Raw genomic sequence first — 26,931 nt, 5'->3', positions numbered from 1 at the left:
GCTGAACGTGCAGTCGTTGGGTCACAGGCCGTGAGCATGTTAAAGCCTTACGCCGGTCCACGTAGCGCTTGTACGAGTTTCCAGGTTCCACCTCTCTTGAACGTTGCGTTGTTTCTTTGGTTTTCTTTACATTTTTGCCAGTTATGTTTGGCAATATATTATTTAATTTTGCTTGTATTTTAAAAATTCCTGAAGTACCCCTAGGCTTGGTGCCCCAGAATTTTTAAGCTGCTTTTTCTTTTTATAAATGTATTTATTTATTTATTTTTGGCTGCATTGGGTCTGTAATCCCCATCCTGTCTCCTCACGCCAGAGCCCTGCCTCTTTTTAAACTATAAAAACTAAATCATAGGCATGCATTCTCCTGTGATTTTCTGTTTTGAGATTCCTCCACGTCGATGCCTGTAGCCCATTTCCACCCAGTTGTAAGAAAAGACCTCTAATCATTTACACCATCGACTGTAGACAGACATCTGTATTGTTTCTGTCTTTTTTATTCTAAATATTAATGCATGTCTTGTAGTGTACAAGTGCTAGAGTTCCTCTGAAGACTATCACACTGTGATTGACTTTCTGAGTCAAAGGCACCAATTATTAAATATATCCGCATCCTTGAGAAGATGCAACATCACCAGCCTTTTAAATTTTTGCCAATCTGGCGGATAAGTAATGATATCTTATTGTTTTCGTACTTTGCATTTCCCCGATAACTGATGAGATGGAAGACCTTTTCATGTGTTTATAGGACATTTGTCTTCCTCTTCTATGAATTTTGCCCATTTTTCTAATTTTAGTTTCATTTATTCCTTATTGATCAGTAGGAATTCTTTCTATACTCTGTATACTAATATTTTGTAGGCTATAGCTGTGGAAAATATCTTCCCTCAGTTTGAGGATTGTATTTTCATTCTCGATATGACGTATTTTGATCAGCAGAAGTGCTTATTTTAATGTAGTGCGAGTTGGCAATCATTTTCCTCTGCGTAAGTGCTTTTCTACCCCAAAGTCATAAAGGATGTCTCCTATATTGTCTTCTAAAAGTTTTATAGTTTTGCCTTTCGCCTTTAAGTCCTTCAGCTACTCGGAACACATTTTTGTGTGGTGTGAGGTAAAGTCTAATTTCATTTTTTAAAAACATTGTGAGAAACTATATTTTTCCAGTCATGAACTTTGAACTGAATTTGTGTGCCTCAAGGCAGTTCTAGGAATTGAGAAAAGCAGATAGCTGCAATAAATTCCAAGGAGCAAAGCCTGATTCTGAGCACTGAGCACCCTGAACTGGAACCAGCCGAGCAGAAAAAGGCATGGGAATGTTGAAAAAAAGACCAGCTGTATGACCATGCATCCTGAGTCAGCCGACTTGCCCTCCCAGTACTTTTCCACGCTGAGCTTTGCCTCGACAAAAACTTTTAACTACATTTTGCTCGAGGATTCACTCCCTCGGAAGTCTCCGACGGCAATAGTTTAGGTAGCGTGTTTGCCTGCACCTGTAACCTGTCTCGGTTTCTGTTTTGATCCTATGGCTCCCCAGTCGCCCTTACTGCAAGCGTGTCCTTTCCCTACTGCTCTACAGTGCCTCTTGTCATGTCACCATTTCTCGTCTCTCTTCTGTTCCAATGGTCTGTCTATTTCTGTGCCCACACCATGCTCTCCTAATTAACATAGCTTTGTTATAAGTCTTGCAATCTAGAAGGCAGTTCCCCCACATTGTTCTCCTAGAATGCTTTGGCAATTCTTGTTCTTTACAAGTCCACACATATTTTAAAATTAGATTATCAAGTTTCACAAAACCTATCCCAGAAGTGGGATTGCTGGCTCAGAAGGTCCTGTTCAGTTTTATGAGATAATGCAAAACTGTTCTCCTAGATAGTACTGCCAACAGCAGTACTCCCAGCAGCAATATTCAAGAACTCATATGGATTCACATCTTCTCCAACACTTGATATTGTTAGACATTTAAATTTTTGATAATTGAATGGAGGTGCAGTGGTATTTCATTGTGGTCTGATCACTAATGAGGTTGAACATCTGTTCATATGTTTATTGTTCACGTGGGTTTCTCCATCTGTGAAATGTTTATTCGTGGTTTTTACTCATTTATCTGCTGGATTGTTTGTGTTTTCCTTATTGATTTGTAGACCTTTATATGTTCATAGTAGGAATTCTTCGTCAGTTGTGTGTATTGAAAATATTTTCTGCAAAAGCACAACTTATCTTTTTTGCTTTTTAGCTTGTCTTTTGATGAGTAAAAGTTCTTAATGCTAAAGTCAAACTGATCAATATTGTTTTATAGTCAATGGTTTGTCTCTATCCCAAAGTCTAAAAGTTCTTTGCTGATGTTTTCTGTCAAGAGCTTTAAAGTTGTGTTTTTGACACAGAAGTCCTTAATCCATCTGGAATAGATTTTTTTTCTGCATATAACATGGAGGAGGGTTCCAGCTTCATCTCTTTCAATATAAATAACCATTTTCCAGCTTTGGTTAATGAAAAGTCCCTCTTTACTTACCTAACATGGCACCTGTATCGTATACACAGTTATACACATGACTGGGTGCGTTTCTGCGTTTTCTAATCTATCTCATTGCTCCATTAATCTATCCCTGCACTGGTATCGCACTGTCTTAATTTCAATAGCTCTCTCTCCCTCTGTGTCTGTGTCTCTGCCTCTGTGTGTATGTGTGTGTGTGTGTGTGTGTATCTCAGCCTTCTATAGTTCCTTCAGGGTAATCTTGGGGAAGGGAGCCAGCAATCACGTGAGCTCAGCCTCTTAGCAGAGAAAACTGGATGATCTGGCTGCAAACTCTTGCCCCTGGATTTGCCCTTCTTGTCTATGAGGTACTGGAAGGTCCAAATAAGATTACATAGAGTAATGAACTGCTTATAATACTGCGAGGTTACTCCCTTGGGGTCAAGGGGCCAGGTGTTTATCAGGCAAAGGTGTGTACAGATCGTGGACAGCCCTGAGCTCTGTAAGCACAGAAAATGTTTGTTTTGTTCAGAAAGGCTGTCGTCTAGGCTTCTGTTTTAACGCCACGAAGGCGTTAGGGTATAAGGAATTCTGCTCTAGGATTCGGAAGGAATGTTGGCTTTCTTCGCTTCCACTGATCCCTCAATTTTTTGTGGCATTAGCAGTAGGAGCTGTAGCCTAAGACAGATAACAGCAGCACAGGAGCCTTAAAAGGCCTTTTCTCAAAGTCCTGTGCCCACATCGGTTTCTGGGTGGAGCCTGGAGTCGGAGGGGCGGCCGTCGCAGCCCTCGGATGCTCCCCTGCCATCCCCACGAATTCGGCCCGGGTGTAGGTCGAGCGCTCAACCCGCCCCAGGCTGTGGGTCCTCTGTGGTTTGGGAGCGGTGTGCTTTTTCCTATGACCCCTCTGGGATTCAGCCGCAGGGGCCTCGGCGGGAACAGCGCCTCCTTCCGGCCCTCAGGTGCGTAGCGCGCCAGGGGCCCGCGGGGCCCAGGGGGAGGGGGGAGACGGGAGGCGGGGGCAGGGGCGTGGCGAGGGTGGGGCGTGGGCGGAGCTCCTCCCCCGCGCTCTCGGCGCACAGCCTGCGGGGTGGTGACTGACCAGCCGCGCCGCTTCCCAGTCGCCTTCGCCGCCTCAGCCGCCTCCGCGCCGCAGGCCCGGGGCCCTGCCGCTCCAGGCTCTGTCCGGCCCCGTGTCCCCGCGTCCCGGCGCCCGGCGTCCCAGGTCCCGCAAGATGACGCTGAAGGCGAGCGAGGGCGAGAGCGGGGGCGCCATGCGCACGGCGCTCTCCGACCTCTACCTGGAGCACTTGCTGCAGAAGCGCAGCCGGCCCGAGGTGAGCTGCCCCCGGGGCCCGGCGCGGGATGCGGGCCGGTCCTCGTCTCTAGGCCGCGCCTCCGGCCGCGGTCCCTTCCCGCCCGCCGCCCTGCCCTCGGGGGTCCTGCCCCCGGGGTGGAGGCCGCGGCGGGCGGCGGGGTTCGGGCGGGACTCCGGGCGCGGTGGCTGGTGGCCCCCAGAAGCGCCTCTAGGCGAGAATCGGGAGAGGCCGCGGCCTCGACCGAGAGCTGATTAAGGTCAAGGGAAACTTCTTCGTGGACGGAAGTCAGGGTCACAGAAAGACTGTAAGGAGCAGATCCGAGAGTAGGACTGCTTGGTGGTTGTGTCAGCAGAAAGGGTTGTAAAAGCCAACGCTGGCCCCAAAGTGTTCACTCACCGTCCCTGTGCCTTTAGGCAGGGCCCCTGGTGCTGGGGTGCAGGTGGGTGGACCCCTGTGTCTGTTTGTGGGCAGTCATCTCACAGGTAACTCTGCCCCCCAGATTCCTATGATGGCCCATAAATAGCTCATCACCTCCATCCTCAAAGATTCCCAGAGGGAAGGGTTGATAATTTTCTTGTTATCTCTAATTCTTCTGGGTGTGGCGAGGACCCAGCAAGGTAAGGTTGTCACTCAGGGTCTCTCCCACAAGGGCACGGCCACCAGGATGCTCGCTCGCTCACTCATCTGAAGGCCGACGCTCTGTCTCATTGTCAGCCATCAGCAGCACCGGCCAGCAGCCCTTCCATGTCCCCTGGCCTTCTCACAACACAGTGGCCAGGTTCCAAGAAAGGATGTCCACGGAGACACACAGACAGAGACAGAGGGCCAGGCAGAAGCTATCTTGCCTTTGATAACTCAGCCTCAGAACTCACAGTGTGAATCTTTTTCCTAGACTACAAGATCTTCCAGGGCAGGGCCGTTTCACACTCACTTTTTACATTTTAAATGCCTGGTAAGTGGGTCCTCAGAAATGTTTGCTGAATTAATAAGTGACTTAAGAGGTGGACATGCGATTCAGCGTAGCCATCCGCTTTCACTCATGAGGAAACTGAAGATCCGCAAAGTAAAGCAGACTGTGGAGCTGTGGACTCTGGGCTGGGTGGCATCAGCTCAGGTCTCCGCATTCACACCTGTCTGTCATTGCAAATCAGGATGAACCCGTGGGGAAGGCCTTGGTTATTCAGCTGCCAAGACAAAATTGGAAGTTATGCAGCAGCATGTACCCTAGGAGGGGCTCAGGCTCTAAAACGACTTGGTTCCTCACAAGTTTGGACATGGGATTTTTTTTTCTTCCCCACAGTCAGCTCACTTGGCTGAGCCTTAACTCACTCCCCCCAAAAAACGACCTCTCTTTATTAAATTTTCTTTTGGAAACTTTATTGAGGTTTACTCTAGCATACATCTAATTCACGGATTTGATTGTGCAGTTCAATGACATCTGACAGATGCATCCCATCATGTGGCCGTCACCGTAATCATAATGTAGAACATTTGTGTCACTCCAGAAAGTTCCCTGATGGTCCTTTAGGTTCATTTCCCCGGAAACCTGGAAGCCACCCTGGCAACTTCTGGAAAACACTACCACTTTGCCTTTTTCAGACTGTCTTATAAATAGACTCCAAACATATGCAGGCTTTTCTTTCTGGCTCTTTTCACTTAGCAAAACCTGAGTGTCACCTGTAACTCCGTGCCCAGACCCTGTGTAGACCTGTCTGCGCCTGGTGGGGAGGCTGGAGAAGTCATGTGCGGTTTTGAAAAGAGGCCCTTTCACTGCCCTCTGAGTAATAAGCAGTTTTTGTGGAGCTGTGAGTTGATCCTGCAAAAATACCAGATACAGTCTATTGCTTAGTCACTTTGCTTGAGTGTATGAAAGGATTTGAACATGAAATAAGAAAACCTGGTAAAGCACTGAATGCAAAGCGTCCAGACCTGCCGAGGTGTGGAGACTGGAAGAAGAATCTCCACACGATGAAAGGTGGCCTGACCCCGCGAACCTGCTGACTCTCACTTCCTGACGTTCACCCTCCCTCTGGGGCTCTTAGCAGTCTCTGCTGCCAACCCTGGGCTCTGCCTGTGCCTTTGATTTCTCTTCTCTGTAAAGTGGACCTGCTTAGAGGGTTGCGGTGATGTTGACCTGACGTAGCGCCTGTCCAGCAGCAGTAGCACGTTTTGCTGTCCTGGCAAGAACCAAGAAAAGTTGTAAGGAAGTTGTTGGCTTTAAAGGAGTTCATAAACTCACGTTGCCAAAGGCTTCATTTAGGGAGATTGCTTTCTATAAAAGTTCTAAAGACTGGAAGCCCAAAGTTTCACCTCTGATTATAGTCGACATTTGGTATTGAAAAAGTATTGTCGGGCTTCCCTGGTGGCGCAGTGGTTGAGAGTCCGCCTGCCGATGCAGGGGACACGGGTTCGTGCCACGGTCCGGGAAGATCCCACATGCCGCGGAGCGGCTGGGCCCGTGAGCCGTGGCCGCTGGGCCTGCGCGTCCGGAGCCTGTGCTCCGCAACGGGAGAGGCCACAACAGTGAGAGGCCCGTTTACCGCAAAAAAAAAAAAAAAAAAAAGTATTGTCAAAATATAATTTTGCAGTAGGTTTGAAGTGTAGCCTGTCTCCCATATTTAAGTACATGTTTCCTTCCTTGGAGAAACGTTTTATGAGCTCTCTCTGACCTTGTTCTTTTTTGCAATCCCTTAGTGCACATAAGATTGGTTGTAAAATTCCTACTTTTCTCTTCAGTCCTGTTTGAAGTAGCCCTTCTCCCATGAACTGAAGCAATACGTTGAAAGTCCCTGAAAGTTCACTTGGGCCTGTCCCACATGGGAAATGACCTAAGAAATGTCAGGCTGCAGGTGAGTTTCCACTCAGAAGAGCTGTCTGTGGGCTCCTGGGCGGGGAGACGCAGCATCACCTGCTGTGCAGGGGCCAGGACGTCACTGGCGAATAGCGCTCCAGGCAGGGGACATTCAGGGTTGACGGGGGTCTTGAGACACTGCTACCAAATGTCCCCTGGGGCAAAGGGAGATGAAATCAGTTGACATTTCATTGACTGCAGAGATTTTTTTCCCCTAAGCAGTGAGTTGCTCAAATCTTTCACTGTTTCTAAAAAAGGAGGGGAAGTGACCCCAGGGGTGGGAAATGGGAAGAAATGCTCTGAATTAGGGAACCAGAATACAACTTTTGTAACATGACATTCTCTTTTCTGAGTCTTCACTTTTCCATTTTTCCTTCCCATAGAGAAATACACATGAGCAAAGTACATACGCAGTTGCCGCTGGAACGGCTCCTCTGTGACCACAACTCCCATCCGCGGAGGCCACCAAGCACGGATTGTGTAGCACTGCAGTGTTTACTATGGGAAAAATCCGCGTGTCAGTGGACCCGTGCAGCTCAAACCCGTCATCGCTCAAGGGTCGTCTGTATAGGTTTTTGCTCAAAAGTCACTTGCCGGAAAATTCTGGCTCGGAGGCGCTCCTCTTTCCCCAACTCTTCCCCAGCTCTTGTCATTTGTGGTGAAACAGTGCTCAGCTGTTTCTGGTACCTTGAGCCCTCTTGGTTTTCTCATAGTCTTTCTTGTTTTCTTTCCCAAAGTGGAGCCTGACCTTGCCTGCCGTCTGCGGCGATCACTTGCCTTCTTGGCCTGGGCCTTCTTCTAAGTCTCCACATGGAAACAGTTGGCAAGGAGCCTAACAGTAGGCTGAACAAATGTTTGTTCTTTCCTCCATTCGCTGTCACCGGCTCTTAATCCGACTGTTTGGGTGGGAAAGCCACCCGCTGCCAAGTTTGTTTTTCATCTCTTTTTTAATCCCAACTTCCTTTGAGCCACTGCCTCTGCCCTTTGAACCCGCTGCAGATGTTTCCTCCGAAGGGGGTTTCAGCGCACAGGCGTTGCCACCCCAGCAGTGTGTGTGATTAAAGGCCGAGAGGCTGCAGAGCTGCCCCCGTCCTGCTGGGGCGGCGGGGAAGAAGGCTGGTCTCAAAGTTGTGAAGTGAACTCTGCGAAATGCCATCTAGTACCTTTGACCACGTTGTTCAGCATCACTTGGTGGTCGTGGGCTGGCAAGGATTGAAAGACGGCTCAGCTTTGGGGCGACAAAGTAAACAAACGAAATATTTGTAGCACGTTGGAATGAATGTATTACCAGCTATGGAAACAAGAAAAGTTAGAGCAGTTCAGGGGCAGGACAAGTGCCCGGCACGTGGCCAGTGGACGGATGGACAGATGGGACAGGGGACAGACTGCAGTCTAAGTTGTCAACCTGGACAAGTTAGTTACCCTGAGTGGCAGGCGGGTAACCTTCCCATTCTTCAAAGCTGGGTCTGGGCCAGCTGAACTCTGTGGACGTGTCCTGCCTTTGGTGTGGTCTCAGACCCACGGCTGGGGTCAAGGAAGCACCTTGGCTCCGTGCGCATCTGTCTGTCTGTCTAGCCCTGCTCCTGGGATTGTGTGTGGTGAGGGGTGCAGGGGGCTGGTTGAGGGAGTTTCCTGCATGTCAGGTGCTGTTGAGGAGAGGCTGGCCCCCTCTTGCTGAGCAGTCAGGGAAGCCTCACTGTTGCTAGTTGGTTCTTTGGTCGCCACGTCGGAGGGTTCCGTTTATCTTACTCATCATTTGCAGCTTCTGGGTGAGCATGATAGTGGCTCTGAGTCATCTCGAAGGGGGACGTCTTGATGAATAAGCACATTTAAAAGACCAGCCTTTGAGATAGCAAGTCTCGAACTTTCCTGGGTGCTGAGTCCTTAATTTAAAGGCTGATGTGTTAAAAGCAATCTGTGTCATGGAGCCGAATGAGAAGGCGATGAGCGGAGGGTGCCGCTTTATCTGCCTGTTCCAGGCGCACAATCACGTAGGCGTCGGCCCCTTGCAAAGGTCATTTTGTCTTCCGTGGACTGAGACTTTCGAACCTGTCACTGTAGACGGGCCCAGCGCATCTCGAAACACAGGTGAATCATCATAAGTGGTTTATTGATGGTACTTTACGGCACATGATAAAATAATCTGATCTGTGTTTTCAGGTTTTATGGCCACCAGTACCTGCTTTGGTTACTGACACAGATAAATGGTAGATGCTGGTAGATCCATAGGATTAATTTCTGAGTTTGGTTTTCAGCTTTCTCAGCCCCACAACTACTAGTGAAAAGAGATTTGTAAGTCAGGATCAAGGAAAGTCCTAAGTTTTATTTCATGCTTTGAGGCCAGAGATTTGAGACTTGAGCTCTTTGTGTATTCACAGCAGTCATTCAGTCAGCAATCCTTGAATTCCTCATTCTGTACATTCAATCTCTTAACACATGTGCATGGTAAAAATATACAACTAGTACAGATGCTTAATTTGAGAGAAAGAATTCTTCCTTCCAGCTTGACACTGCTTTTCCTCTGGTTTTCTTGAGTCTACTTAGAGAGCTATTTGATCTCATTCTCTTTAAATGGGTCTGTGGCAATAGCTACCTAGCTTTGAAGAGTTTTAACCACATGGTTCCAGGTCGCCATGGGCAATGCTTTGAGGAACTCTTTGGTCACTGTGTGTTGTGGCCTCTTACTTACCCATCCCAGAGTCTGGAAACTGATCCTGTACCCTGCAGATGTCTCAAGGATTGGTTGTTGCCTCTGTCCGTTCTTTGGTACTGTGCTCTTAGTTATAGCTCTTCGGTTGCAGACAAGTGCGACTTGCCAGCCATTTTGCTAGTTCTTTCATGCAATAACTTCTCCTCTGTCTACTACAAGCTCAAAAATAGTACCCCATCAAAACCATGGACTTGACATTGGTATGACGTGTGAGTGTAGTTCTGTGCCCTTTTGTCCCATGTCTGAATATATGTAACCATCACCACAATCAAGATATGGAACTGTTCCATCAGCACAGAAACCTCCCTGGTGCCACCCCTTTATAGTCACATCTCCCCGTGTCCCCTTGGCAACCACTAATCTGTTCTCGTCCTCTATAATTTTGCCATCTCTAGAATGTTATATAACTGGAATCATATTGTATGCAATTTTTTATTGCTGGGAAGCGTCCCGAGGTATGGATAGACCACAGTCTGTTGAACTGCTCACCTATTATAGGCTGTTCTCCTTGTCTCCAGGTTGGGGTTACTACAAATAAAGCTGTTATGAGCCTTCATGTACACATTTTGTACAAACTTTTGTCTTGTGCCATTGCTGGGTTGTAAAGTAGTCATTTAGTTTTTTAGGAAAGTTCCCAACTCTCTTCCCGAATGGCTGTAACATTTTACATTCCCACCAGCCATGGATGAGAGGTTCAGTTTCTTTGCACCCTCACCAGCATTTAGTCTTGTCGCCAATTTTTATCTTAGCTGTTCTGATAGGTGTGTAGTGGTATATTTCATTATGGTTTTAATCTGCATTTCTCCCTGATAGCTAATGACATTGAACGTCTTCTCATGTCCTCATCTGCCATCCTTCCTTTTACATATCCTCTTTAGTGAAATATCTGTTCATGTCTTTTGCCCGTTTTCTAATTAGATTGTTTTTATTGTTGCGTATGGAGCATTCTTTATGTACTCTAGATGTTAGAGTTTTCCATTGGATGTGGGCTTTGGGAATGTTTTCTCTCAGTCCACATCTTGTCTTTTCATCATCTTCACATAGGCTGTCACAGGGGTAAAGTTTTCCATTTTTAAGGGTCCAATTTATCAGTTTTTCCTTTTATGGATCCCGCTGTTGGTGCCAAGTCTAAGAACTCTTGTCTAGCCCTAAACCCTGATGACTATGTTTTTTCTAAAAAGTTTTGTAGTTTTACGTTTTACATTTAAGTCCATGATCCATTTTAAAGGTCTAGTTCAGTGTTTCTTTTTTTGCCTATGGGTGTCCAATTGCTGCAGCATCATGTGTTGAAAAGACTACCCTTCCTCCGTTGAATCACCTTTGCACCTTGTCAAAATCAACTGGACGTATCTGTGTGGGTCTATTTCTGGGCTCTCTCTCCTGTTCCATTGATCTTTATGTCTGCCCCTCTACCAGACCACACCGTCTTGATTATTTGTAACCATATAAATCTTGAAACCAGGTAGACTGATTCCTTCTACTGTCTTCCTTTTCAAAATTGTCTCAGCTGTTCAAGGGCCTGTGCCTTTACATCACGTACATTACACGTCGTCCAGAGGTACTTTTTTCATGTAACCTGCAGGGATCGGGTGAGTGAAGCCACTTGTGGGTAAAAAATAACATCCCAGATGCAGGACGATCCACAGCTCATGCTTAGCTTTCCTCCCAGGGTGCCGTGGAGAGTGAGCTGGAGAGCGTGTGCCCATCTGCAGGGGGGCAGGTTCCACAGGGACGGGTCTTCTGATTGTTACTAAACGAAACAAAATAAAGCAGAACCTTAAATTCTACATTCATTCCTTCGTCAACTTTCCCTCTCACTGTAGTCACAGGATCGGTAGCCCTTCCCTTCATCTCTTCTCTGTCATGTGTGTGTGGACCTTAATGTCGTTTCGTGACTTGCTGTAGGTAGATTGTAAAAAGGGAAAGTTAGTGAAGGCTTTTGTATTATTCTGACCGGTTGCTGACCCAACAGCTTTAGTCCACTTCTTGCTGACCCAGCTTCTCCCTGATCTTGTTTGGGGCGGCAAGATGCCCAACTCAGTTCTTATTTTCTCAGCCCCTTTTGCAGCCTGGGATGGCCACGCTGTGTTCTGCAGTTCTGGCTGATGAGCCATGAGCAGATATCCACTGAGGAAGTTCTGGGACAGATGCCACTGGCCTGGCCCTTCTTCCTTCTTCCTGCCTTGAAAGTGGAGCTGTAGGTTGGGTGGGCAGCTTTTCAGGAGACGTTTTCTCAGAAGCCCGAGCCCCAGCCCGTTCTGCCCTGGCCAATTCCTCCTGTGTGCACGTTCCAGGCTCTGCTGTCTTCTGGAAAAATTTTTGAAATCTCTCATCCCTGATGACTTCCTGTTTTTTGTCTGTGGGTTTCTATTTACCCTCCCCCTTTGGTCTCATTTAAACAGGGTCCAGGCTACACGCAAGTACTTAGGCTGCCAACTTGAACCTAAATCACAGTCACTTAGGAAAATTCTATCTTGCCAGAATAGAAAGCATTGTACTTTGTAGGGCTTTAGGAATAATAGGCTTTCATTTGCCTGTTTAGAAATTAATTTGAAATGAAACGAATACAGTTTACTTCTCACCTCCTTCTCTAGTCACCCAGTTCCTCCCTGTTGTTCATGTCTCTTTCCAGAGGGAGATGATGCATTTACAAGCAAATATGAAGATATTCTTATCTTTCACTGTTTATGCTGATGATAACATACCTTTCCTCACTCTTTTTTTTTTTCCACTTAATATGTCTTCCAGATTAACCTCTGAACCTCCTTTTCAGGGCTACATGGTGTCTGTGTGCCAGGATGCCCCCGCACAGATGCAGTGGTGACTGTATTAATGGCTTATCTACTGTAGACGGCCTTGAAGTTCTGTGTGGTTCTGGGCTCCCAGGTCTCATAAGTCACTTTCCTAAGTATGGCCCTTTGTTAGACAATTCTGCTTTAATAGCAGTGCCGCATGACTCAACGGCATGAGAGGTTTTCGAAGTTCTAGTTGCTACACAAGGCAGTTTCTCTTTGTCAGTACTTCCCTCATTCTGTAGACAGACAGATAGGTCTAGCTGTTCCCACCTGGGGATATTCCCGCTTCTCCTTTGCCACCAAGTGGCTGACGAGGTGTCCTGCTCACGGCTCCACCCATTGGGAAGATCTTCCCTCCCCACGGTCTCTGAGGGGCACCCCAGGTGTGGCTGGATTGCAGCCACAATCCATTTTCAACTCAATCCTCACATAAACCAGGGTCGGGCTTCTTCCTTCTGCATATGGTTTTTGATTGACTGTTGTATCAGGAGAAGGAGCGTTTCAAGGAGATTTATTCATATTGTGCAGCAGCCACTTATTCTCGTTGGCTTGTGGTCTCAGAGCGACACTGTTCTTAAAAGCCCAAACCTGGAAGCACCCCAAAGTCCATCCACAGTAGGACACCACACGAGGGTTCCAGTTCCCTGCTCCATGGCCTTGTCACTGTCTTAGTGCCATTCCCTTCCAATGTTTTATCTGAAAATTTTCAATCTCACTGAAAAGATGAAACAATTTTATAGCAACTTCCATTAGCCATACCTCCTAGATTCTACCATTAACATTTTGCCATGTTTGCTTTATCACATATCTATCCCAAAACCATCCATTCACCTTTTTTTTTGTTTTGCACTTCAAAATAAGTTGCAAAGATCAGAACACTTCACCCCTAAAAGCTTCAGCATGCATATCATCGGCTAGGGTTCAGTATTTATGGTTCTTTTTTAAATTTTGTGGTTAAGTTTACGTACAGTGAAATGCACTGGATGAGTTTTAACAAATGCATACACCTGTGCAACGCAACCCTGGTCACAGTTTGGAACATCACCACTCCAGAAGGTCTGTCATGCCCTTACCCAGCCTACCCCTTCCCATCCTATGAGAGGCAACCACTGTCTTAAATTTTTTTTTTTTTTAATTTTTTTTACTGTAGTTTTTTTTGCTTGTTCTAAAACAGCGTGAATGGTCTCCTCCTGCAGGTGGACTTTTCAGCTATAGCGAATAAAGCTGCTGTGAACTTCTGTGTGCAAGCCTTTCCGTGGGTGAACACCTAGGAGTGGGGTTGCCAGGGCATAGGGTCAACGAATGCGTAACTTGATATAAGAAATCGCCACACTCTTTTCCACGGGGCTGCGCCATTTAGCGTTCCCACCGGCGATGTCTGGGCGTTTCCAACATCTGTCCTTTTCACTGTAGGCTCCCTAGTGGCTGCGGAGTGGTATCACGGTGATGTTGGCTCTTCATAGGCCTTTAGTGAAGCGTTTGTTCAGACGTTTCGTCCATCTTTTCATTGCTCATCATCCCGTTATTGAGTGAGAATTCTTCACATGTTGTAGGTATAAGTCTTTGTACTCTCAGGCTGAGAGTTTTGGTGAGAAGCTTTCAGTTTTGGTGAGATCAGTTGTGTGCTGTTTGATTATTGCTCTCTGTGTCTACTAAACCTTTGCCTGTCTCAGTGGAGTTTCTCCACGAACAGATACTCCTAACTTTAAAGTAGTTGTAGTTTTAGCTTCCGTGTTTTTACAGCTCTCCGCCTCCCCCCAGGGTTTGAAGATGTATTGTGCTTTCTTCTCAAAGCTTGGTGGTTTTACCTTGCACGTTTGGAACTCGTTCTCTATATAAAGTGATGTGGGGACCAACGTGCCCTTGGCCTGTGCGGGGTTGACCCAACACCATGGATTACAAAATCCATCCCTCTGTGTGCCCTCCTGCCAAGGCCACGGGCCTTAAATTACTTCAGATTTATACTAAAGACATCTTTCTAGAGTGTAATCCGTCCAGCATTGCTGTCTTCATGGTCGGGGTCAAGGGGTCACAGTTGATGTGTCGTCTCGGGCTGATGGCAGGGGTAGCCACTTGGATAAATAATGCTTCACATCAAGTCTAATGCAACTGGCCACCAGCCTTAGGAGATAAGCGTTGGTTTGCTGAGCCTTTGGGGTTTGGACGCGCAACAACGACCCGACGGCTGCTTGCTTCATACATTTCTCTGCTGTTTTGACCCGACAGACTGTGTCACCCCAGCTGAGTGCCGTGATGGAGGACATGTACACCAACGGGCCCGCCGCCCCGGGGAGCCCCACCCGGGTCCAGGGCCAGGAGGCTCGGAAGGTGCGGCTCATCCAGTTCGAGAAGGTCACCGCGGAGCCCATGGTAATCCCTCTTCCTCCCCACCCCAGGCCCCTCATGGCAGGCTTCTTGCCCCTGCCAACTGATGACACCTCGTGTGCAGACAAAATATTTCTCCCAAGAAGTTGCCTTAAGTTGTCTTAAAGATCAACTCAGAAAGAGCTTGCAGTTAAGCTTGCTGTGCCCTCGTCTGTCTTCCAGGGAATCACGCTGAAGCTGAATGAGAAGCAGTCCTGCACGGTGGCCAGAATCCTCCACGGCGGCATGATTCACAGACAAGGTGCAGGCGTGTTTTGTTCAGGGATTCATCCTTTACTCCCTGTCCAGGGCCGAGGGGCACGAAGCTTATAGTGTTCAAAACAGGGAGCATCTGTGTGCGTGCCGAGAGATTTTTTGTACCGTAATGACTGGCTCTTTCGAATGATGAATCGCCCAGCGCCACTGTCGCTCCCTCTGAGCATTCTCATACACTTATTTATGCCAATACTTCTGCAGTTAGTTAACATTTGAGCAACTACTATATGCAACCCCTTGCACTAGACTGTGAACACATAGCAGTGAAGAAAACAGACCATCTCGACCTCCTGAGGCTACCAGTTAAACTGAGAAAATAGGGAATTCCCTGGCGGTCCAGTGGTTAGGACTCCGCGCTTTCGCTGCCGAGGGTGCGGACTCCATCCCTGGTCGGGGACATAAGATCCCACAAGCCACATGGCACGGCCAAAAAGAAAAGAAAAGAAAAGAAAAAAAAATAAACTGAGAAAATAGATATTAACAAATAACGACAAGTAACTGTTGTATCGCCATGTGAAGCTGCCGTCAATTTGCAGATGAGTCATTGAGTAAAAGTGCTTTTCTGTGCATCAAGGGTAGCACAGGTATTGATACCCATTCTTCACATAGAATCTAAACAGCGATTAACTTTACCACTTGGTAGCATTTGGAGGTCTTAGCTAAACAACAGAGAAACATTGAGCTTTCTTGTTCCTTGGAGTGTGTTCAGCTGTGTCATAGCCCCCTGACGTCAGGGGGACTCTAGTTCCAGGACACTTTCAGGACCAAGTGCTTTTATTTTGCAGTTGGAGTCCTGAGGTCAAGGAGGATGACATAATCTTAAACCGTCAAGTGCCTGTCTTGCTAGGTCCCTGAAGGCCATGAACAGAACATTCCCATCTCTCATGGTTGAATGGTTTCAACCCTGTGTGTTCTACAGTCTGTCGTACAACATGCTCTAGATCATGGTTTCTTCTCTGTGGCGTTTTGACTTCTGTTGACACCTCTTTCGTCTGAACGTTTGTTCTTCTGTTGGTAGGCTCCCTTCACGTCGGAGATGAGATCCTAGAAATCAACGGCACGAACGTGACTAATCACTCAGTAGATCAGCTGCAGAAGGCAATGGTGGGTATTCACTATGCCCTTGTCTTCGTGAAGCATCGATCCGCATTGGTGTCTGTGTACGTCATTTTTCTGTGAAAGTGTTTATACCTCGTTGAAGGGCCTCTTACCACTGCTAATCTTTATTCTGTGCAAGAAATGACAGCTCTCTGTCTTCATTTAGTAAACTTCTAAAACAAGGCAAAAGACCCAGAGTGTCTGTCTAGAAAGAGCATTGGACTGCAATGGCAGCTCTGAATCCCGCTCTCCTTTACTCCAGCCCTGTGATTTGGAGCAGGTGAATTCACTTCTCTAGGTCATCTGTAAAATGAAGATGGTAGTAATTGCTGTTCTTATGTCATAGATTTGTTACAGAGAACAACTGAGCTATAATAGGTGAAATGTTGAATGTGCTCTTTAGACGCAGCTGTGCCGGGCATCGTGCTGGGTGTTTGCCTCTCGAGATTCTTCACCATCCCTGTCCGCCCCTGAACACAGCAGAGACCCTTCCTGTAACCAAAGCAGGAAAAAACACGTGGGGTAGTCGGGTGTAATTGGTCACGGCTGGTAGGAAGCACCCCTCAGGCACTCAGCAAGGAGATGCCAGGGTACCAGCCAGGGAATGAAGCAGAAAACAGCAACTTAGGGAAAAGTTTACTTTGAACCAGAGCTGAGGAAACTGAACCTTAGAGAGCTCGGAAGCATGGCTGTTTAAGGATAGACCTCACCTCTGACCCAGATGAAATAACAGGGACCGGGTTTACCCTGCTTCTTGAAATGCCTCACGTCCTAAATATTCATGTACCTGATGACAGAGGATTCAGAATACTTGAAGCAAACACTGTCAGGACTGCCACATCCTGCAGGATAGACTGTGTACCCTCTGCCACATGACAGCCTCAACAGGTTTAAAGGATTCAGACCATACAAAAATGCACCGTCCACCCACAATGAAATGAAATTAGAAATAAAAAACAGAAAGATACCTGGAAATCCCTAAATATTTGGAAGTTAACACACCTCTAAAGAAGTCACAGGCCATAGGAGAAATCGCAAGGCAAATTAGACACTGTCTTTAAATGAATAGAAATGAAAGCACAGTGTATCCGATTTTGTGGAATGCCACTGAACTCGGACCAAGGTGGAAACGCCTGGATTATAAAACGAGAAAGTTTCAGTCAACAGCCTCAGCTTCTACCCACAGAAACTAGAAGAAGGAAAACAAATGAAACCCAAAACAAGCAGAAGAAAAGAAACAACCGAAATAGAATGGACAGGACCTTGGTAAATGAATGTGGAGGGTGAAGGGGTTTGTAAGATATAACTCTGAAGTAGGCATAACCCACCTATGAGCAACTCTATAGGACCAACGACCCAGTTCCTTCCACAAAGAAAAGACTAGAAAAGAAAACACTGCAGGGAGAACAGGTAGATGAAAATTCGACTCTTACAAGACATATCCACCAATTGCAAACAGTGTCGGACCACGTGCCCCAGACCCTTCATTCAGCGTCTTCCCACTCTCTGGAGTGGGCCACCTGTTTCCCACCGGGACACTGGCTGGATCGTTTCATGGTCACCAACACGAGGAGCAGTTTGGCCTAATGGTTGCTTCTCAATAGAACGTGATGCACGTGTTTTCTCTGAGCCGATGGCACAGCTGTATCCCTTCGTCTTGCATAAAAACCGTTTCAAGTATGCGAACATTCAACATTTGTGCTTCTTTTTGATTTACGTAAATAAAATCAACTATGTAAAAGGTAATTTGTGTCCTGGCAAAAGTTACCATGAACAATACACTTGGAGAAATACTTGTTGTGCATATAATAGGTAGACAGTTAACAACTCTAATATTTAAAGTGCTTCTAAACTTTGTATAAAAAGACAAAAAACTAGGGAGTTCCCTGGCTGTCCAGTGGTTAGGACTCTGGGCTTTCAGAAGACAAACAACCAACTAGACAACTGGGCAAAATATATAAGAAGAAAAAGCATGTGGCCAATGAGCTCTTGAAAAGTGCTCAATTTTGGTTATGGTAATAAAATTACAAAATAAAGCAACCATGAAATAATTTCCACCCATCAGATTGGCAGAAATTTAAAACGAACGTTAACATGTAATTCTGGCAAGAATTTCAGGGGAAAGGGACTCTCATATGCTCCTGGTGAGAGTGGAATTTTTATAGTTTTTTAGAAAAGTAATTTGAGGATAGCTATAAAATTGTTTTTATCCTTTGACTCTGCATTTCCATCATGGGGTTCTATTCTGTATAAATCAAATGCAAATATATAAGGACACGCGTTAAAGGGTGTCTACTGCGGCAGATTGTAATAAAAAAAAAACTGGCAACAGTGGACACGCCCAGTAATGGGGATGGTGGCTGAGCAAGGGATGCGGCAGAGCCATGAGACAGAGTGAGTGAGGTCTTCATGTATCAACCTGGAAGCAAGTCATAGAGTAATGCATATAGTATAATCCCATTTTTGTTAAAAACAACTAGCAAAAATACACATGTCTGAATTTGTGTGTAAGTATTTAGGCACATGACTGGCCCTTTATTGGTGTGGAGAAATGTGTGGCTGTTCGTGTGCCAGGGCTCATTTTAAGTACTTCTGGGGACCTGTTGGGGGTCGACTGCGCGGAGGAGGGAAAACTATTAGCCTTTGTTCGTTATTCTTTGTTATGCTGGTTTATGGGGCACATGACACTTCTGTCTTGGAGGAAGCATTGTGCTACAAGATTTCAAAGTGTACAGTAAAGATGGCTATTGGGAAAAAAAATGCCCAGGACTTTGGGAGGGGAAAAATGACTTAATGAAACCCCCAGTCACCCCAGCTCGTTTTACATGACGATTTTATTTCACCTTTCTTTTTTAATAGAAAGAAACCAAAGGAATGATCTCATTGAAAGTAATTCCCAACCAGCAAAATCGGCTTCCTGCACTGCAGGTAGGTGGCACCATCTTCTCTGTTGTGATGATGGCAGGATTCAGGCCCAGTGTGTATTCTTCGAATTTGATTGAAGTGATGTGATTGTAAATATCTCAACAAGCATAGCTGCCAGGTACTCTCTGAACCAAACTAACATGTGTTACAAACTGGCAGGCTGCGGGGCCCTGACAGATAAATGTGGAAGAAGGAAGTTTTAAAAAAATAACTCTGAAGTTTCTGTCACGGGTCACTTATCGTATGATGGTATAATTTTCTTTTTTAAAAAACTTGTTTTAAATTGAAGGTTTGGTATATATGGGCACATATACAATAAAGGACACAAATCGTAAGTGTGAAAGTAGATGAATTTTCACAAACTGAACACACCCACGTGACCAGCACCGTAAGAGTCCCCGTGCCCATTTCCAGTCCCGCCAGCCCTGACTTCTAACTCCAGAGACGAGTTTTGCCCCTTTTTGAAATTTGTGTAAATTGACTCATGCAGTATGAATCCTTTAGTGTCTCATTTTGTTCACTCGGTGTGAAGTCTGTGCTGTAGCAACAGGTGATTCCTTCTTCTTCATTTGTTGTATGACTGTGCTCTGGAGGGCCTTCTGTGATTCCAGCTTTTTAGTTCTTACAAAACTTAGTGCTGCCATGAACCTCTCTGTACCTGAGTTTTGGTGCATTTCTGACGAGCTTTAGGCTGCGTGCCTCTTTCACAATGTTGCCGAACTACTTTCCAGGGTTTTCCATTCACGGCTGCAAGTCCCAGCTCTTCCACGTGGTCACTGTAGCACTTAGAATTATCTGGGCTTTTTTCCTTCATCTTGGCCGTTGTGATAGTGGTGTTACGTTGTGCTCTCTGCTGGGAAATGGTGTCTTCTCTAGTTTGTTAATCAGCCTTAATTTCATGAGTCTTCAGAGAACCAATGTTGCCTTTCTTGATCCTTTCAACTCTAGTTTGTGTTTCACTGGTTTCTGCTCTTTATTATTTCTTTATTTCTTTGGGTTGGATTTTTACCCCTAATCTTCCTAGCAGAGGTAACTGGTATTAAATTCTGATATAGCTTCTTTCGGTCTTTTTTGTTTCTATGTAGAAAGAAATACTCCTTTAAAATTTTAAGTGTACTAGGTATTGTTTTTATTTAATGATATTCTCATTTAATGTTATATCAGCAGCATTTTCCCAGGACATTAAATACTCTTCTACAAATTGATCTTTATAGTTGCATGGTAATATATTCTGTAGATGGCCGTATTTAATTAATTCCCCATTCTTGGAAAATCAGATTGTTTCTAATATTTCGCTCTAATAGATAATGCTATGGTGGGCACGTGTATCCGTGTATTGTAACTGACAAGCTTCCGTGTAGAAGTAGATTGTGGGGTCAGGACTTCGGGCGCGTTCACAAGGAAACAAGTGCATTTCAGATAGTAGCCTTCTTTTTCAGATGTTCATGAGAGCACAGTTTGACTATGATCCCAAAAAGGACAACCTGATCCCTTGCAAGGAGGCGGGGCTGAAGTTCGTCACCGGGGACGTCATCCAGATCATCAACAAGGATGACAGCAACTGGTGGCAGGGACGGGTGGAAGGATCCTCCCAGGGGTCGGCGGGCCTGATCCCCTCCCCCGAGCTGCAGGAGTGGTGAGCTGCCAATGGCGGGGACCCATGGCCGCCATGCTGCTCAGCTACGGAAATCTCATCCTGTGTATAGTTTCTGTTTCTCAACCGGGCCAACCTTCCGCTTTTCCTGGAAGAATGGGCGGGGTGGGGGGGCCAATGATGCCTTGATGAGCCTGACTGGCCCTTATGGGTGAAGGAGGACGACTGGCTCTCCCTTCATCCGTGGATCTGTGTTGCCACAAATGCCTTCCCTAAGCTTTAGGTCCCTAAGCCCGCGTTGGGACTGCAGCCCCCTCTTTCTCTGCCGGAGGAGGACGGGGTCTGGGATGACACAAAGGGCAGGAGGCACATGGGTCTGGGGGTTCTGTGTAGAAGGGACGGCACAGGCGAATGACCCCGGGCTTTTACACCAAGAAGCCACCAGTGTCCTCGGTCATCTCTTCCCTCCAGGCGCGTGGCGAGCGGGGCTCAGTCTGCTCCGAGTGAGGCTCCGAGCTGCAGTCCCTTCGGGAAGAAGAAAAAGTACAAAGACAAGTACCTGGCCAAGCACAGCGCAAGTACGCTCCCCAGCCTCCCCGCTGCCCGGCACATCGTTCTCACCCCCAGGGAGCCAACCCAACAGTCTTCCAGACCCTTCTCAGTACATCAGTGCCATCAGTGTGGCCAACTGCAGGGTCTGAGCAGCCCCAGACAGTGGCCTGTTTTCCTTAGAACTAATTCACACTTTGTCCCTTAGCTGCCATGTTTGGAAATATATGAACATTATAAATGCGTTTGAGTGGATTGTAGATAGCAAGTGAAGAATAATCTGCGATTGCGCCACTATTTATTGAATGCCTCCTTCCTGCCGGGAGCATTCTAGAGAAAGACAGGAGCAAAGCACAGGGCCTAAAAGCTATGTCAGGGGCCTCCAGTGAGGCAGATGTGGCCGGAGCATCGCGCTGGTGGCAGAGAGGAAGGGACAGCAGCGCGAGCTGGAGATAAGGGGAGATGACAGGCGCGTCGGGTAACGAACTGTGGAGAAGAAGTGGAGAGGTTGGGGGCCAAAAGATTAGAGAAAATCCGAGTCCAGAGGACTGACCAACAGCCGTGCTGAGTTTATATGGTGCGGGGGTTGGGAAAACCAAAAAATAGACCCCAAGGAAGGGCATCCACGATCCAGGTTGTCCCTGATGCTGTCCGAGCCGGTATAGCCGGTCGCAGCCTTCGCTGTGTGCCCAGCTCTGGCATGAACACGGCTTGCTTTTCTTTGTCTCTAGTTTTTGATCAGTTGGATGTTGTTTCTTACGAGGAAGTTGTTCGGCTCCCTGCGTTCAAGAGGAAGACCCTCGTGCTCATCGGTATCTTCTCATTGCTTTGCCACTTAGAGTACATCTCTGCATTTCTGTTCTTATTTCCCTGCCTGCAGTACGTAACCTCCCTCACTCCCTCTCTCAAAAAAACAAAACAAACAAACAAACAAAAAAACAAGGGCAGTGAGGAAGAAAAGGAAACGGGAAGGCAGGTGTCTTGGGTCCTCCACGTGGAGCAGATATAAGGAGTTTTCTGAGTCCTTACCGGGTTCACGTTACAACATAGGGTAAACCTCACATGGTTTTCAGCAACTAACTCTTTCGGGCTGTCTGTCCGTCTGGCGGCAGTAGGGGTGCTCCAGGCCTATGCTTCCGGGTCCTCCCCATCTTTAGAGTGAAAACATGAGTTGGTTAGAGGACCTGTATGAGGGTTCTGTTTAAATTTCCAGTAAAAGTCAGTTCCATTCAGAGTCCAGTAAGGCAAATATACTTCAGAAATAAACAGAAAATGCCATGTGGTAGCTGGCTCCTCTGCGGAAATGCCAGTTGTCTTCGGAATCCTAACTGGGACCCCAGCGCCTGGAGCCCCCGGTCCTCCTGACACCAGCCCAGAAGCCACGCAACTCGCTTTGACCTGTAGCTCATCTCGAGGGTCTGAGAGATGAAAACCCCTATCCCATTCCTCTTCCTAGCCCCACCTTTGTGCCTGGGGCAAGAAATGGAAGCCTTTATCTCCTCTGTCTGTGCAGGAGCCAGCGGCGTGGGCCGCAGCCACATCAAGAGCGCCCTGCTCAGCCAGAGCCCGGACAAGTTCGCGTACCCCGCCCCGTGTGAGTAGCTCGGGGGCCTCAAGGACACGTTGCCACGGTCATCTGTCTTTTCCTTTGTGATTTGTTTTTCTTCAGCTGCACCGCACCGCTTGCAAGGTCTTAGTTCCCTGACCAGGGATGACACCCAGGCCCCAGCAGTGAGAGCGCTGAGTCCTAACCACCGGACCGCCAGGGAAGTCCCTCCTTTGTGATTTTTTTTAAAAAAATGTTTGATTATAAAAAGAAAAGCCAATTTGGAAAGATACAAATTTGTGCCCATAGTTGCTCCCACTAAAAAAGTAGCTGTGCTGTTTGTCTACATAAGAGAAGCAGCGGTCAACATTTTTATACCGCTTTAAAAGATTAAACAAATAATATGTTATTAAAAACTCATGTTACTTTCTTTCATTTAATTTATATTATAAACACTTTCTCATATGCCTAAATCACTCTGAGAGCTCTCTTCCGGTCCATTGAGTGGCTAAGGAAATTACAGGACAGCCACCGATTTTCATGAAATATTTTCTCAAAGTAGCGCTCAGTAAGGCCCCCGTAACCCCAGCAGCTGCTGTAGAAGGGTCAGGCCAGCAGTCAGGCGGACGCTTAGATTAGTTGCATTCCCAGGAGCGAATCTGTGTAGAAAACTGGATTCTAAACCTGTTATTTGTATTTTTTTTATTCCTTCTCCATTTTGCCTTTGAGGACAGAGTGACACACTGGGGTCAGAAAGCAGAAGGCCTTGGAGGTAGAAATAACCACGACAGTTCCATCATTCAGTAAGTTAGAATGAGAAGTGAGTTAGAAAGGGTAAGAGGTGAGGATAACTCAGGTCAAAGAAGAGTCATCGTTTTATAAGATGGAAAGAAAGACACGCGGCAGTTGTGGATTGAGGAGAAGGTGCCCGTTGAGACAGACCAGAGGATGACGCAGGCGACCAGGGGGTCGCGTCTCAAGCTACAGCATCCGTAGCACGTTTTACTCAGAGGATCACTTACATGAGTAATCGTAAACGTTGTGACTTAAGGACATTCCAGCATTTAACAGTGTGAGTTTAAAGCAAACCAGAGTACTCTTCTTTCCAAACAACGAAAAGGAGACTTTCAGTGTACTTCCCAGAAATCCTGACTGTAGCCCGGAGATCTGTTTCTAAAATATTTTCAGCTGTCATTTCTTCATTTCTGAGCTTCCGTGTCCCTGGGGTTGGTGTTTGAGAGATGCTTCTTCATAAAGGGAGGAGGATGGTACTCTGGCTCTTGACAGTTAAATGTGTTCTGGGCGGATGGGGGACTTCCTGGTCCTCTTCGTTTCCCAAAGTCAGCCCCTCGGGGTCCTGTGTGAGACACCCCTCCGGGAAACTCCGTGCGCTAAACGCAGCTGGGGTGGCGGTGGCGACGCCAGCGTCCGAGCCCTCGGGAGCCCAGGAGGCCCTGAGTTGCTCAGGGATTTGGGTTCTCGTGCACAGATACGACACGGCCGGCCAAGAAGAGTGAAGAAGACGGGAAGGAGTACCACTTCGTCTCCACAGCGGAGATGACGCGGAGCATCGCTGCCAACGAGTTCTTGGAGTTTGGCAGCTACCAGGGCAACATGTTTGGCACCAAATTTGAAACAGTGCACCAGATCCACGAGCAGGACAAGATCGCCATCCTTGACATTGAGCCCCAGGTGGGTAGGCATGGAAGGCAGGAGCGGATGGGAAAAGGGTGCTGAAGGGCACAGCTCGTGGGACCCTCCCGCGAGTGCAGATCTGTGCCACGAGCTTTCCCTGGGATCACCTGGAGGAAGAACAGCAGGACCAGAAACGCTGGAGACGGTGCGGGGGTTGGCGAGGCCCGAAGATGCCAATCGCAAAGGTCCGTCACGACAGCTAACTCCTTTTCTTCCCCTCTCTTCTTCCTCCACTCCCTTTTTCCAGACCCTGAAGATTGTTCGGACGGCAGAACTTTCACCCTTCATTGTGTTCATCGCACCCACTGACCAGGGCACTCAGGTGGGATGAAGGGTCTGTGCTGGGTGGTGGTGGGGGCCGCTCTCCAGGCCCATGAGGACCGGGCATCGGTCCGGATCGTTGGCCAGAGCGCCGGCAGAGCTCAGCTTCCCGACCCTAAACCTAACCCTGCCTGCTGCTGTCCCCTTCCCGCCCGGCCAGGGGCCAGAGCACGTGTGCCTGTCCCGTCTGTTCAGCACACAGTTGTTAATGCACTAGCCAGCCCATTGTTGCAGAAGAGCAGATCCTGACACTGGTGCGACATGGGCTTAAGAGGGGCATCTGGGGGCAGGGCAGGGACTGTGAAGAACAGAGGCGGCCCTGGGCCCACGTGGTGCGTGCTGTGCGGGGAGGGGCGGGAAGGAGGCCAGGACCGTGTTGAAAGGCCTCCCCGCTCCCCAGAGCCCAGCCGCCCCAAACCCACCCTGCAGGCGCCTTGCTTTGCGCTTTCTCAGTAGCTGTGGTCTCGCATCGTGTGGATGTAGCAGACACTCATTTAGTCTCCTCATTGCCTTCTTGATGGCTATTTAGGTTTAAAACTTATTATAAATAATACGACGGTCGATGGCCCTGTGCGTACGGCGTTTGACACGTGCAAATATATCTGTAGGAGAGATTCCAGGCAGGATTGTGTTGGGAACGTTGAGAGAGGTCGTCCCTATGCCAGGAGCATGTTATGCAGTTTCGTCTTCGGTGAAATCTGCTAGAGGGGAAACACAATCTCACTGTACTTGTATGTTTTACTGGAGTCGGTGGTGCTGGGGTGCAGACGGGTGGATCCCTGCTCCATCCATGGCGCCCTCTCTCCCCCTCCCTCCCTTTCTCTGTCTCCTCCACAGACGGAAGCCCTGCAGCAGCTGCAGAAGGACTCCGAGGCCATCCGTGGCCAGTATGCTCACTACTTTGACCTCTCACTGGTCAATAACAGCGTCGATGAAACCCTTAAGAAATTGCAAGAAGCCTTCGACCGGGCATGCAGTTCTCCACAGTGGGTGCCCGTCTCCTGGGTTTACTAAGCTTGCAGAACAGGGGGAACGACTATGGGCCCCTGTCGAGCCTTAGGAACTCCATTCCCCTTGCTTCAAGACAAACAGGATCGCCCCAGCTAGCTCTGTTTCAGCTTCCAGCTCTCTGCAACTATCCTCATGACCAGTGGGTATCCATCTTGTTCAGGTTTCTGAAGGGCTGGGCTCTGACTTCCCTGATAGACGGGGCCCCGTGGATCAGGATTTCCAAAGGATCTCTGGAAATTGGGGTCCAGAAGTACTATCCAAACACAGCTGCTGATCAAAGATGGTACACACGGGGAGGAAAAGCAATGGACCCTGTCCCTCTGAAGCCTGCACTCCTTTACCTTCAATCACACTGGGCATTTCATTTGTCTTTGCTTTGAAGAAAGCTTTAACTGCAACTTTCTAAACTGCCAAATGAAACAGCTGTGCAATAGGATGAGGTCTGCTCTAGCGAAACCCTCAAAAGCAATAAAAGTGTTGCTGTGTTAAAATAAAACGCCAATGACCTTGTACCTTTTAACTCTCTGGGTTTCGACCTGTGCCCCAAGCCTCTGGGAGCAGCTGCTGGAGGATGGTACCAACACCAGACGCCTCTGCTGGGTTCACAAGTCTCCCTCAGGCCTGTGAGGACCTTAAGCCTAGAGGTCAGTCAGGCTAAAAGCCTACGTGCACGTGGCCGGTGCCTGTGTGCTGGGCCAGGCATGTGCATGTGAACACATACGTGTGTGTAACATATAAAAACATTTTGGGGGCTTCCCTGGTGGCGCAGTGGTTGGGAATCCGCCTGCCGATGCAGGGGACATGGGTTCGTGCCCCGGTCCGGGAAGATCCCACATGCCGCGGAGCGGCTGGGCACGTGAGCCATGGCCGCTGAGCCTGCGCGTCCGGAGCCTGTGCTCCGCAACGGGAGAGGCCACAACAGTGAGAGGCCCGCGTACCGCAAAAAACAAAACAAAAAACAAAACAAACAAACAAACAACATTTTGGGAGCAAAGGTGTAAGGGGACCGTCCAGTTTCTGCTCCAGTGGGGAGAGTGCTCTGAAGTCCTTGCTTCCACTTGCATTGGCCTTGGTTTCGACATGTCTACCAGATCTATCTTTCCTCCTAATAACCACTCCTTTTAGCTTTCTCTTCTATTCTCAACATGGTTTTCAGAGCACCCCAGACTTGCTGCCCAGATTTAAACTAATGTGTCCAGAACAAAATACTCTGCTCCCTTGTTCACACAGCTGAGAGTCACATTAGCCCCAAAGAACTAAGATGCAGTTGTGCCCTCAAAAGTCACACTGCAGGTCTCCTGAATCTAGCACCCACGTAGACAAGCACCCCAGAGCATCTTACCCCAGATGGGAACCCACCGTGGCCACACACTGAACTTCCCGGAGGCGTACATCCTGGCACGTCTAGGG

The 26,931-nt window shown here is 47.7% G+C and overlaps 1 protein-coding gene across 1 annotated transcript; it reads left to right on the top strand.

Annotated features, from left to right (window-relative positions):
* Positions 1–3,573: 3,573 nt before the first annotated feature.
* On the top strand, positions 3,574–26,033 carry MPP1 (MAGUK p55 scaffold protein 1). The gene is made up of 12 exons (XM_027099655.1): positions 3,574–3,804; positions 14,369–14,512; positions 14,690–14,768; positions 15,801–15,886; positions 18,740–18,808; positions 20,245–20,441; positions 20,871–20,977; positions 21,680–21,760; positions 22,462–22,542; positions 23,984–24,186; positions 24,437–24,511; positions 25,348–26,033. Exons 1-12 carry the CDS (start codon positions 3,703–3,705, stop codon positions 25,522–25,524), a joined length of 1,401 nt encoding a protein of 466 aa, XP_026955456.1. The 5' UTR covers positions 3,574–3,702; the 3' UTR covers positions 25,525–26,033.
* Positions 26,034–26,931: the final 898 nt, after the last annotated feature.

The sequence above is a fragment of the Aethalodelphis obliquidens genome, unplaced genomic scaffold (genome assembly GCF_003676395.1).
Source record: "Aethalodelphis obliquidens isolate GAN/ISIS:26980383/991018 unplaced genomic scaffold, ASM367639v1 scaffold136, whole genome shotgun sequence".
NCBI classification, from domain to species: domain Eukaryota; kingdom Metazoa; phylum Chordata; class Mammalia; order Artiodactyla; family Delphinidae; genus Aethalodelphis; species Aethalodelphis obliquidens.
The sequence above is the reverse complement of the archived record's forward strand: the minus strand, read 5'-3'. Positions and strand labels throughout refer to the sequence as shown.